The sequence below is a fragment of the Schistocerca nitens genome, chromosome 9 (genome assembly GCF_023898315.1).
Source record: "Schistocerca nitens isolate TAMUIC-IGC-003100 chromosome 9, iqSchNite1.1, whole genome shotgun sequence".
Taxonomy (NCBI): domain Eukaryota; kingdom Metazoa; phylum Arthropoda; class Insecta; order Orthoptera; family Acrididae; genus Schistocerca; species Schistocerca nitens.
Genome location: NC_064622.1, coordinates 253,462,662 through 253,475,931, shown reverse-complemented (window position 1 = coordinate 253,475,931; position 13,270 = coordinate 253,462,662). Strand labels below are relative to the sequence as shown.

Below are 13,270 nucleotides of genomic sequence, written 5' to 3'. Positions count from 1 at the left end.
GCACTCCGAGAGGCTTTAGAGCAACACAAAGGAAAAATCTCTCGCTCTTATTTTATACACACATGAAAAAAAGTTTAGCATCACAACGATTCCTAGACTCCTGAAGACAGACGTTGATTGTTGATATAGTATCACAGACAGAGTCCCTTTGATTGTACAGAGATGTCACTAAACCCGCCCAAAGAGGTAAACAGCCATGCATGAGCAGCCCATATTAGATGGAGGGGATCAGACAGCCGCTCACTTCCAATCTATCCACCAGGAAGCAAGTACACGGCTCGTGTTGTCTGTAGTCATGCACATGTTGTGAATGACTTTCTTCGAGATTGCGACATCGCTCGACTAGAATGGCTAGCATGTTCTCCAGACATGAACCCTATCGAACATGCCGGGGATAGATTGGAAAGAGCTGTTTGTGGACAACGTGACCCACCAACTACTCTGAGGAATCTACGCCGAATCGCCTTGAGGAGTGGGACAATTTGGACCAACAATGCCTTGATGAACTTTCGGATAGTATGCCACGACGAATCCAGGCATGCATGAATACAAGAGGACGTGCTACTGGGTATTAGAATACCGGTATGTACAGCACCACCTCCTCTGAAGGTCTCGCTGTATGTTGGTACAACACGTAATGTGTGGTTTCCATTAGCAATAAAAAGGGCGAAATGATATTTATGTAGAACTCTATTCCAATTTTCTGTACAGGTGCCGGAACTCTCTGAACCGAGGTGATGCAAAGCCCTTTCTGGCACAAAGGAACGAATGAGCCCATATCAACAACACTGCAGCTGTCTACTGGCTGTCTCTCTTATGTGGAAATGAACGCAATTAAATAAAACATTAGTTCAAAATGTTTCATTTAGACTCACCTGCATTTTTCGTGTTTTCCATTGTTTTCATTAGTTTTCTCGCAAACAGTTAAGAACAGGGCATATGTTCATATGACTTTTCGTGTTCAGAATCAGTATTTTTATCACTCCTCAAAGCATGTACCTTTCGTCCTGACAAACCCTGTGTAAGAGTATTTCTGAAATAGCCGTTACTACCTTCATGGAAACAAAGCTCCGAGTAAAGTGCCTGTAGACCTGTACGTGCGAGTTGCAGGTTCATTTACTACTCTTACACAATAGGAATTTTTATGTACAAATGTAAAATTATCTCGAAGTGATCTCCAGCCAACACCAAGCTACGACAAGCCTGGCCAACGCGCTTTGTCAGAATGACAGGCAGCAAATAGCCGAGAAAACCCAGAAGACATTACCTACCACGAGCAAGAGTCCTCAGCGGCAAACTTTGCAATATGACCTCAGCGAGAAGAATAAATCACAGCTTTATTTCGGAAGACAGAGTAAAAAAAATGGTTCAAATAGCTCTGAGCACTATGTGACTTAACATCTGAGGTAATCAGTCCCCTAGAATTTAGAACTACTTAAACCTAAGTAACCTAAGGACATCACACTCATCCATGCCCGAGGCAGGATTCGAACCTGCGACCGTAGCGGTCGCGCGCTTCCAGACCGAAGAGACTAGAACCGCTCGGTCACTCCGGCCGGCAGACAGAGTAAAATTTTCACAAGAACTATCAGCCTGCTGATATACTGAAGCCTAGAAAGCCAATCTTGTGAAATACAGTGGTGGTGAAGACCACTCATGAGTATGAAAAAGTAGACCAGATGTGCTCATTGCCAGATAGGCACACAGTCAATGCCTCAGATGAACAGCAATAAATTACTGCTGCTGGAGAAAAACCAACGTTTCGGCCACGGTGGCAGCGGCCTTCTTCTGGATCTTCTGTTGCGTTCAGGCTCTGCAATGTCCCTTACACTTTGTTATTACTGTTCACTGCGCATGCCATTTCGTCATAATTTTAAAAAGATAGTTCGTTTCATTGGTGATTTAGTTTTATCATTATGACGCGGTACGACACCCAAAAAACTTTTATGTCGACTGACTCCGGCCGCGTAAGCCTAAGCAATTATAGTAATAAATTCTTGGGTTTCTGAGCCTTCAGGAATTACGTTACAGTACACCATCTAAGAGCCCGAGCCTATGATAAACGGCTTCCATTCGCCAAGATGACTTCCCCCATCTAAATTGTTACCTGCTATGTCTGCTGAAACTGGTCACTGTGACCTGCCGACCTGTCAACTACTGATAGAGACTTTTACGGTGTTTGACACTTTGGCACACCGTCCACATGTCGTGATATTCAGGAGGAACTCTCAGCGCTGCCGCCCTCGTCTAGTACCTCTGTGCAGTCATCAATACCCCAGGCCTTCTTTTGTGGGAGGACTGTGCTGTTGTTTTGTCACCACAACGAGTAGAGTTGCCGAGAGTTTACCTGCACACACCCCTTAGATATGCACTAGAATGCTCAGGTAACATGCAGTCACTGTCCTGGTCAACAGCGCCTGCTGTACGGTTGTAGCTATACGGCCGCCAGTGAGACTTGGCGCCCTCCGACACCGTTTTCGCGTTCACATGAACGGATGGGGCCGGAGCAAGGTCTTCTGAAGACTGCTGGAACAGCGTCAAGAATCTCCAGGCAGTTCGCTGCGCTACCACTGGCTTGGGTACCGCCATACAGGAGAACACGAGATTGTAGACTTCAGTGTATTGAATTTCTTGTCCCACTAATGTTGTATCACCAGCGCCAAGCCTGCCGACTTGCCGGCTACACCGCACTCCTCGCTCCATCACAGCTACGGCAGAGGTTTCAATCCAGGCCGCTACACTACAAACAAAACGCAAAACGTATCACAGTAAAGCAATTAAAAAGTAGGCGCAAACAAGGAGAGTCAAAGACTACTCACGTGAAGACGTTGTATCACAAATGGAAGCCATTACGATGATTGTATTAAAGGCCCATGTAGAGGAAATGGATAATGGAAATTCCTAGGTGCAGTTTCACGACCCTGTGAAGTTACACGAAGCCCTGTTATGAAAAATGGAATGTTACAAGTCTGAGCATTCTGCAATACTGAACAATGTGAATAGAGAGAGAGGTTGGGAGTCCAGGCGATTCGTAAAATGATAAAGAAAAAAATAAATAAATAACGCGGCGTCCGTAGCAGGAGACGGGTTGAACGTGATGCTGCCACTTGATTTGGCCAACAGTAAGTAAAATGATAAAACGACCGTCAGTCGAAAATCCCAAGAAGTTCGACAACAGGTAACAAGTGAATAAGTGGCCGTGAGAGTTTTAACAATTTTGAAGAGAACTCATCTGATGTTAAAGGCTGTTAACAGCACTTTCAGTGACTGATTACTCAGAAATTGAGAAACGTTTATGAACAGAAGGCTGAGGTTGAAATGAGTTATTAAGAATAAAGGAACAGCAAATTCCTTTACATAAATGAGAAAAGATTGTATATTAGACACCCTGATTGCTCAGGAATTGAGAAACGTTTATGAAAAGGAGGCTGGGGTTGAAATGAGTTATTAAGAATAAACGAACAGCAAATTCCTTTACATAAATTAAAAAAGAGTGTATACTAGCCACCATCGTACAGGTGTGTCGTATGTCACAGAAAATTACATGAGCGGAACCATGAAAACTTTTACATTATGTAATTAATCTTTAGGCAAATAATAATGTACACAGCCAGTCAGTTGCAGGAATTATTTATTTTTACAGTTGAACCCAGATTTCGATACCGCTAACGGTCCTTCTTCAAAAGAGCAAGGAGTTACATAAAAAAATTAACAAAAATGATATATAGCTTCTGTTAATAAAATAAAGTGATTACAACCCCTAATTTAAAATGAGAACTGTTGCTTACTTTGATTACCTGTTACATTCGTCACCAGATGGGGCGCTCAAGTCACATGGAGACTGTGGTATCCTCCGAGGTTCAAATGGCTCTGAGCACTATGGGACTCAACTGCTGAGGTCATTAGTCCCCTAGAACTTAGAACTAGTTAAACCTAACTAACCTAAGGACATCACAAACATCCATGCCCGAGGCAGGATTCGAACCTGCGACCGTAGCGGTCTTGCGGTTCCAGACTGCAGCGCCTTTAACCGCACGGCCACTTCGGCCGGCTATCCTCCGAGGAACGAGGCCCCAGGGCAAGGTTGCTATCCCGAGACGAAACCGTTAGCAAGCACAGCCACTGCTAGACGAATTACGCCCTCAAGGGTTTCGATACGTTATTACTGGAGGGTGCTTACTTAAGCCAGAGCGGAGTGCAGCTCTCTCCAGTCTGCAACAATCGCCGGATGCATCGTATACCTACAGTGCCAACACTGCGATAGATATATTACACACAACTATGCAGCAAGGTATATAATCAATTGCACTTAATCATTTATATTTTATCAAGAAGGGAAAGCTGCTCAGCAATTATATTTTACTCTATAAAGTAATACGTTAGGGTTCAGAGACAGCAACAAATGTACATGATTTTCGTTTGGCAATGTATAGTTTCAGTGTTAAGTGTTTCATCATGTTCAAGCCATAATAAAGTCATTTAAAATGTGTAAGTTAGGCTCGTTTCACACTGGGACACTTGTGACGGTCACCGGTGACGGTCACTGATAGAGATACATTCGCTTGAATTGGAGCATTCACACCGGGACACTGCACTGAGTCACCGAGTCACGGTGACCCAGCAGTGACTCACCCTCGCCACATGTGACGGACACCGACACTGTGTTCGCTGCGGTCACCGCCGGACATGCATTAGCTTGTATTGGAGTGTTCACACTGGGACACGGATCACAGACACAGCAGTGCAGAGTTGCCAACAGACAGGCAGCCGTTGCTGAGCCCAGTGGTTCTCCACACAGTGCAACCATGAGTTCAGAGTTCATCAACACAGAAGATTTTATAAGTGAAGTGGAAAGTCGTCCCGTTATTTGGGATATGAAAAGCGATGACTACAGTAACAAAGTCATGAAAATGAAAGCGTGGCAAGAAATTATTACGAAGTTTGTGCCTGATTTCGATGAAAAGAGCATAGATGAAAGAAACAAAATTGGTAAGTTCTATATTCTTTTTTCACTTTAATACCGTATTTTTCGGACCACAAGAATAGCGAAATATATTTTCTATCCCTGTACGAGACTAGGAGGTTAATAACCTACAAGAAGAATGCTGTCCCTCACCCCTTTTCTTTTGCATTACCAATAGCAAGTGTACTGCTATGCAGTCTCAATGCGAGAAGAATGGACAAAATGGATGAGCGCAGAAACCATGTACTCACCCCTACAGGGCGAATGAAAGTAAAATAAAATAAATAGTTTTATTTCAACATTTTCATAACAAAATTAAGGGTACGACTTTTCGTAGTCTAATAAGGCGCTCCACCTTATGGTCCGAAAAATACAGTTAAAATATTATTCAAAACAACAATAATTTACGCATATGTTTTTACTATAATAATGAATTTCATTTATTTACCTTAATACTATTAACGTACAAGTTTTTTACAGCCGAATGAGAACAGTGCTCGTGCTTGGGTTCTGATCAATTAGGTACACACAACTGTAATACAAAAAAGTGCATTGTAATTATAATTTTAATTGCAAGTTTTAATCAGTTCAGTGAACGCAACAGTATGGTTTGTTACAGTTAACATGGTAATAATTGAACACTGCACATTTCAAATACAATTCCAATGAACATTTAGGCCTAACGACATTAATGTTCACATAACATTTCTAGCACTTAGATTTTTTGCAGCTGCCATGGCACTTCGTCTTCAGGGCTGACGAAGTAGTTTGCGAAATCTTCTCTGATACCGTTCGCAATATTTTCTCCACGGACCAAGCAAGGTGACATGTCCTGCAATCCCTGAATAGTTAGCGTATCCTCAAACTGTATTCCATCACGATCACGCACACAGTTATGGACGAGGCAACATGTCTTCACAATAGACTCTGCCAAATCTAATTTAGCATCCAGTAGTCGATAGAAAATGCGCCACTTGTTTGCAAGAATTCCAAAAGTACACTCGATGTACCTTCTAGCTCTGCACAGTCTATAGTTGAACACACGTCTTTTAATGTCTAAATACTTTCCACCAGAAGGGCGCAAAATGAATTTTGACAATCCGAAATCTTCATCTCCTACTAACATGAATGGCATAGGTCTTTCAAACGATAATGTCAGTTGTTTTGGTGCAGGTAAATCTAGCGTACCTACTTGTAGTTTATTATTTAACACTGTATTACGAAACACAGTTGAGTCGGACGATTTCCCATATGCTCCAACGTCTATAAATAAGAATTTGTAGCCGGCCGAAGTGGCCGTGCGGTTAAAGGCGCTGCAGTCTGGAACCGTAAGACCGCTACGGTCGCAGGTTCGAATCCTGCCTCGGGCATGGATGTTTGTGATGATCTTAGGTTAGTTAGGTTTAACTAGTTCTAAGTTCTAGGGGACTAATGACCTCAGCAGTTGAGTCCCATAGTGCTCAGAGCCATTTGAACCATTTTTTAAGAATTTGTACGTCGAATCACAAATAGCTAACACCAGAATGGAAAAATAGTTCTTATAATTATAGTAGAGTGAACCACTGGAAGTGGGTTTTACAATTCTGATGTGCTTCCCGTCCACTGCACCCACACAATGAGGAAGTTGGCCCTCTTATGGAATCCTTCAGCTGAGGCAAGCCATAGATCTTTCGAGAGGTCGGCAAAACATTTTGACTTCATTTTACGCCATATGGCAGAGCAAACGTCTCGTATAATATACGAGATAGTTGATACTCCAATTCTGTGCTGAAAATGTAAGTCCATCATGGATGATCCGGCCCCCAACTACCTGTAAAAATAAGATAAAGCATATGGAGCAAAACTACAAAATTATGCAGGTTACGCACAAGCATACACGCGCACGCACACGTAGACATTATAGATAACCAGCTGAAACACCCGGCAACTATAATTTTAATAAATGTTAATAATTGTACTATGCCTATAACTTTCGCGCAAGTGACAAAGTTTCATCGCAATCGGATGAACGGTACGGCTGCGCATAAAATACGAACAAAATCAAACAAACATTCATTTTTATATATTAGATATTACAATACTATGGTGGTTTTTGTTTGTTGCAGGGACAATCCTTCAAAGGAAATGGAAGAGCTTAAGGGCCAGTTATACCAGTGTGTTATTAAGGCAAAAAACAGAAAAGAGTGGTTCTGCAGCAACTGGTAGGAAGAAGTATATCTACTTCTATCAGCTGCGATTCCTAACAACTGACTGTATGAACACTACTTCTAGTATTGACAATGATGATGATGAAGACAGAAATGAGTTTGATGAAGGAGAAAATTTAGAGCAGGAGGCACGTGAAAAAACTGCTGAGCGACGGCAAAAAAGGCCACGTGAACAGAAGAGTCTTGAAGAAGAAGATATCCTATATAACATTTTGAAGGAAAAGTACGCCAGAAAAGACAATTCATCACAGCAAGCCGACGAAGATAGCTTGTTTATGCAGTCTTTAGTACCTGAATTAAAAAAAATTACCCAGTCATGCAAGATTGAAAGTGAAATCAGATTTGATGAATGTCATTATTAATGCCCAACAATATTACAGCGCTTCTGCTTCCTCTTCGTCCCAAATAGGATTTGCGCCGGTACCAAATTACGCTACGGGGGATCCGCATGACGACCGTGCATATCATGGAACAGTTCAAGGCTGCACTGGAGGACAGTCGAGGTTGTCCGATCAGTTACCAGCTGTGTGCTCGCCAGCGCCCTCCGAGTACAGTGACGAGTCCTTAATATACTTTTCAACAGCACAGGCAGAGAAACAATGAACTTAAAACTATCAGTGAAAGTTTTTCAATATTTTGTAATGTATATTAATACCAGTTAAAATCTTTAAAATGTTCTTTCAATAAAATAAAATATTACTACAGTTCCTACCTTAATGTAAGAGCAAGTTTTTCCTCTGGTGGGATAGCCTTCCTTAGTATAGTGTCTTTTCCTGTGATTGCTTCTTTCACATTTTCTAGTAGTTCATCAAATGAAGTTTTTGACATTCGAAAATACTGAAAAAACTTCTTCTCAGATTGTCTCAGATCGTCATAAAGGGTGTAATACAATCCTTTCTCCAGCCGATCACGTAGCAGTGGATGTATGTGTAATGAACGTTTTGTATTCATTCTCCTCCTCCTCATTACAAGTACTAACAACAGTTCCTCCTCGCTCGAGTCCATTTCACCAACTAATCAGTTGGCCACAGCTGCAGTGTGGGACACCAGTGACCCAGAAGTGTTCGCCACAGTCACCGGTGACCGTCACCGGTGACCGTCACAAGTGTCCCAGTGTGAAACGAGCCTATTCGGTGTCCTCCAGAAGTAAATCTAAAAACCATCACTGTGCTGACGAGTTTTGTTTGCTTGGCACAACATAGACGATGTGAAAAAAATATTCACTGAAATTTCGAAACTAAAACAGCTATTTAGCGGTAAATTAAAAAAAAATTAAGTTTTGAAAAAGAAATTTTATTATTTCACTGGAGAAACGTGCTACTGTTACTATAGTAATACAGTTTTTTTATTTCTTTCATGTTTAGGAAAAATTAATTAGTCTCATTTGAGTTTATATTGCACAGTTTCATTCGATTTAATTTTATTTGCATTTATACAATTGCTGTTGTACTATTTCATATTGATAGCAACTTAGATTACTATTTTGTGTATCATGATGGTACAATAAGTAATCAAAAGTATCTGCACACCGCAAAAACATACGTTTTTCATATTAGATGAATTGTGCTGTCACCCATTGCCAGGTACTCCATATCAGTGACAGCAATAGTCATTAGACACCGTGAGAGAGCAGCATGGGGAGGGAGTTCCGCGAACTCGCGGACTTCGAACGTGGTCAGGTGATTGGGTGTCACTTGTGTCATACGTCTGTATGCGACATTTCCACGCTCCTAAACATCCCTAGATCCACTGTTTCGGATGTGATAGTGAATTAGAAACGTGAAGGAGACGTACAGCACAAAATCTTACAGGTCGACCTCGTCTGTTGACTGACAGAGACCGCCGACAGTTGAAGAGGGTCGTAACGTATAATAGGCAGACATCTATCCAGACCATCACACAGGAATTCCAAACTGCATCAGGACGCACTGTAAGTACTATGACAGTTAAGCAGGAGACGAGAAAACTAGAATTTAATGGTCTAGCGGCTGCTCTTAACCCTGCTGTTCTGTTCGGGTCTATATGACCCGAAACGAATATGAACGTTATTTTACATTATGTAAATACCAATATATATTTATGAAACTTTGTGACTTTGTCTGAAAATGGATGAGCAGCATGTGTTTTAAAAGGTTTTAAAAAAGTTTAAGAAGTTTGGGCTTCAACTGTAATAGTTGCATATGTAATGTTCGGGTCATAATGACCCGACACAAATATGTTTAGTGTAACTCGTATTTATTTCTAAAATCTGGAAATGGCGAAAATTATTTTTGTTGTGTTGTGTGGGAATAGTGACTGCATCATTCCAACTTACTCTCAACAATCACCTAAAGCTCCATGCGTTCACAACAATGGGCTTGTTTGTTGCTTTCCCCAGGAAATAATAATTGGCAGTTCTCAATAATTGGAATGCTTTGTTTCTGCCCAGTTTGACTTGTGACACCATGGCGATGAGACCATTGAATGATCGTGAGTTGGAAGAAATAGTAAATGCCTCACCAGATGAAGGATCACTTTCTGAGTTTGAAGATCACATCAGCAATGCATCTGAAAGCGAGTGTTCCGATGACAGTTACGACAGTCCACAGCCCATACAAAATAGTGTAGAGACTTTTCTTTCTAAAAATGGGAATATAGAATGGCAGTTGCATCCACCAGCACAACATGGTCGCCTACCAGCTTCGAACATCATCAAGAGTACCCCAGGAGTTACCAGGTATGCAGTCAGCAGAATATCTGATGTAAAATGTTCATTTGAAGCAGTATTTCACACAGCGCTTCAAAATGAAATAATAGAGATGACAAATATTGAAGGGCAGCGAGTTTATGGTGAACAGTGGACAGATATTGATGGTTCTGTTTTCCATGCATACTTAGGACTCTTACTCCTAGCGGGTGTATATCGATCTCATGGGGAGTCTACAAAAAGTTTGTGGGATAAAGATACTGGGCGAAACATATTTCGAGCAACCATGTCTCATGAAACATTCTGTAAGATATCACGTGTCCTGCGATTTGACAAGAAATCTACTAGAGAGGAAAGACGACGTACTGACAAACTTGCCGCAATTCGTAGTATTTGGGAGAAGTGGGTAGAGGTCCTTCCTAAACTGTATAATCCAGGAGAAAATGTTACTGTTGACGAGCAGTTAGTAGCATTTAGAGGTCGCTGTCCATTCAAGCAGTATATCCCAAGTAAACCGGCAAAATATGGGATCAAAATATGGACCATGTGTGACAGCAAAACTTCATACGTACTGAAAGCCCAAATTTATACAGGAAAGGTGAGTGGAGCGGCACCAGAAAGAAATCAGGGAATGAGGGTGGTATCTGATCTCACTTCTGAGTTACGTGGTCAGAATATCACGTGTGACAACTTTTTTACGTCGTACAATTTGGGGCAGCTGCTTCTGAAAAGGAAATTGACTATGTTGGGAACTATACGGAAAAATAAGCCGGAGCTTCCACACAAAATGACCAACAAGGAGGTACACAGCTCTTCATTTTACTTCACAAATGACACTACTGTGGTTAATTATATTCCTAAGAGACACAAGAATGTTGTACTTATGAGCACTCTCCACCATGATGCGGAAATCAGTGACAGGGCTGATAAGAAGCCAAAAATGATTTTGGACTATAATTCAACCAAAGGTGCTGTAGACACGCTTGATCAGTTATTAGGTACATATACATGCAAACGAAAAAGTAATAGGTGGCCAATGATAGTTTTCTACAATATTCTTGATGTTTCTGCTTATAATGCATACGTTTTGTGGATTTCGGTTGACCCTAATTGGAATGCAAGCAAATTGACTAGAAGGAGAATATTCTTGGAGGAACTTGGAAAGTCACTGATAAAAGAACATATTGCATCAAGAACGCATTTCCCAAGAACAGAAGATTCTTTGAGAATGGTCACAAGCATCCAAAACCCGAATGATGTGGGTGGTGTGTCAGAATCGGTAACAACAAGAAAATCTACAAAACGTGCACGCTGTAAGTTCTGTCCATCAAGTAATGACAATAAAACAAACATGGTGTGTGGAAAATGTAGTAAACATATTTGCAAGAAACATGTAACCTACTTGTGTCCACAGTGCAAGCAGTAAGAAAAGAACTGTAGTATTTTATAAGATGATTGTATTGAAAATTCTGTTGTTTCAAATTTATGTGAATACTTGTGCCTAAACTACAATCAGTAAGAAGAGAGGATTCTAAAGTTGTAGTGCTTTCTATGTTGGAATGTAATAAAAAAACTGTAGTGTGTTCTGTACTGTAGTGTGCTCTAAGATGAATATCTGTAATGACAACTGTCTGTTGTTAGAAAATGTCAATACTTACGTCTAAACTGTCAACAATAAGAATAGAAGTATGGAAAAACTGTAGTGCTTTCTAAGTTGAATGCCTGTAATGGAAACTGTCTGTTGTTTCAAATTTATGTGCATATTTAAATGAAAAATATCCCTCAATAAAGTTGTATGCATTGTTATTATTATTATTATTACCATTATTATTATTATTATTATTATTATTATTATTACTAACAAGGTACTGGAATAGAACAACAATGTCGATAGCTAAAACTGTACCAAAATTTATGTTTCTAAAGCATTTTGATATGTCGGGTCATATTGACCCGAACAGTATATATGTCAAGTAAAAGTGAACAGAACAGCAGGGTTAAGCCACACATCAAGCCGGTAAATGCCAAGGAGCATAAACATTGGACGATTGAACAGTGGAAAAACGTTGTGTGGAGTGACGAATCACGGTACACAATGTGGCGATCCGATGTCTCGGTGTGGGTGTGGCGAATTCCCGGTGAACGTCATCTGCCAGAATGTGTAGTGCCAACAGTAAAATGCGGAGGCGCTACTGTTATTGTGTGGTTGTGTTTTTCAAGCAGGGGGCTTGCATCTCTTGTTGTTTTGCGTGGCACTATCACAGCGCAAGCCTGCACTGATGTTTTAAGCAGCGTCTTCCTTCCCACTGTTGAAGAGCAATTCGGGGATTGCAGATCGCTTCTTTCAACACGATCGAGCACCTGTCCATAATGCACGTCCTGTAGCCGAGTGGTTACACGACAATAAAACCCCTGTAATGGACTGGCATGCACAGAGTCCTGACCTGAATCCTACAGAACACCTCTGGGTGTTTTGGAATGCGAACTTAGTGCCAGACCTCACCAACGGACATCGATATGTCTCCTCAATGCAGTACTCCGTGAAGTATTGGCCACCATTCCCTAAGGAACCTTTCAGCACCTGATTGAACGTATGCCTGCGAGAGTGGAAGCTGTCATTAAGGCTAATAGTGGGCCGACACCATACTGAATTCCAGCATTACCGATGGAGGCCGCCAGGAACTTGTAATTCATTTTCAGCCAGGTGTCCGGATACTTTTGATCACTTAGTATACGTCGCTGCAGGATAATCTGAGGCCGGCCGTTGTAGCTGAGTGGTTCTAGGCCGGTGTGGCCGTGCGGTTCTAGGCGCTTCAGTCTGGAACCGCGTGACCGCTACGGTCGCAGGTTCGACTCCTGCCTCGGGCATTGATGTGTGTTAGTTAGATTTAAGTAGTTCTAAGTGTAGGGGACTGATGACCTCAGATGTTAAGTCTCATAGTGCTCAGAGCCATTTGAACCATTTGAAAATCTTAGTATTACGTTATTGAGTGTTTAGTACGATACCATCGGCAACTTGCGGCATGCTCTATTTTAGTCAACGTAAGCAGATAGCTGCAACTCGTTTAGTTTGACATTTGTCCATTCATAAGCCATCCTTTTTTAATTTTTCAATTATAATTGTTTTATTCATATTGCCGTATGTCGCTCGTGCTCCTCAGCTGAAGATGAAATATGTTTTAGGTAATTCAGAGTAAGTAAGTAACTGTTTTGATTTTCAGTCAAACCAGATATCAATGGTTTTTGTCATAATAAGTAAATAAATGTAATTCCTTGTTCTTCTTAACAAGATACCCTTAGTAGTATCGAAATGAATAAATTACCGCAGATGATTTTCTGTGTTGTTTATTGTTTAGAAACTTACAGTTACTGTTAACAGGCAAGTTCAAGACTGGGATAATTAACCTGAGTACC

General features: G+C 41.2%; 1 protein-coding gene across 1 annotated transcript; it reads left to right on the top strand.

Moving 5' to 3' along the window:
• Positions 1-4,805: 4,805 nt before the first annotated feature.
• On the top strand, positions 4,806-7,532 carry LOC126204168 (uncharacterized). The gene is made up of 2 exons (XM_049938574.1): positions 4,806-4,989; positions 7,069-7,532. The coding sequence occupies exons 1-2, from the start codon at positions 4,806-4,808 to the stop codon at positions 7,530-7,532; spliced, it is 648 nt and encodes a 215-aa protein (XP_049794531.1).
• Positions 7,533-13,270: the final 5,738 nt, after the last annotated feature.

Excerpts from the sequence above, each read along its gene's own strand:
- LOC126204168 (XM_049938574.1), top strand. The coding sequence starts at position 4,806 with ATGAGTTCAGAGTTCATCAACACAGAAGATTTTATAAGTGAAGTGGAA. Across the intron at positions 4,990-7,068 it reads AGATGAAAGAAACAAAATTG|GGACAATCCTTCAAAGGAAA; the intron begins GTAAGTTCTATA and ends TGTTTGTTGCAG.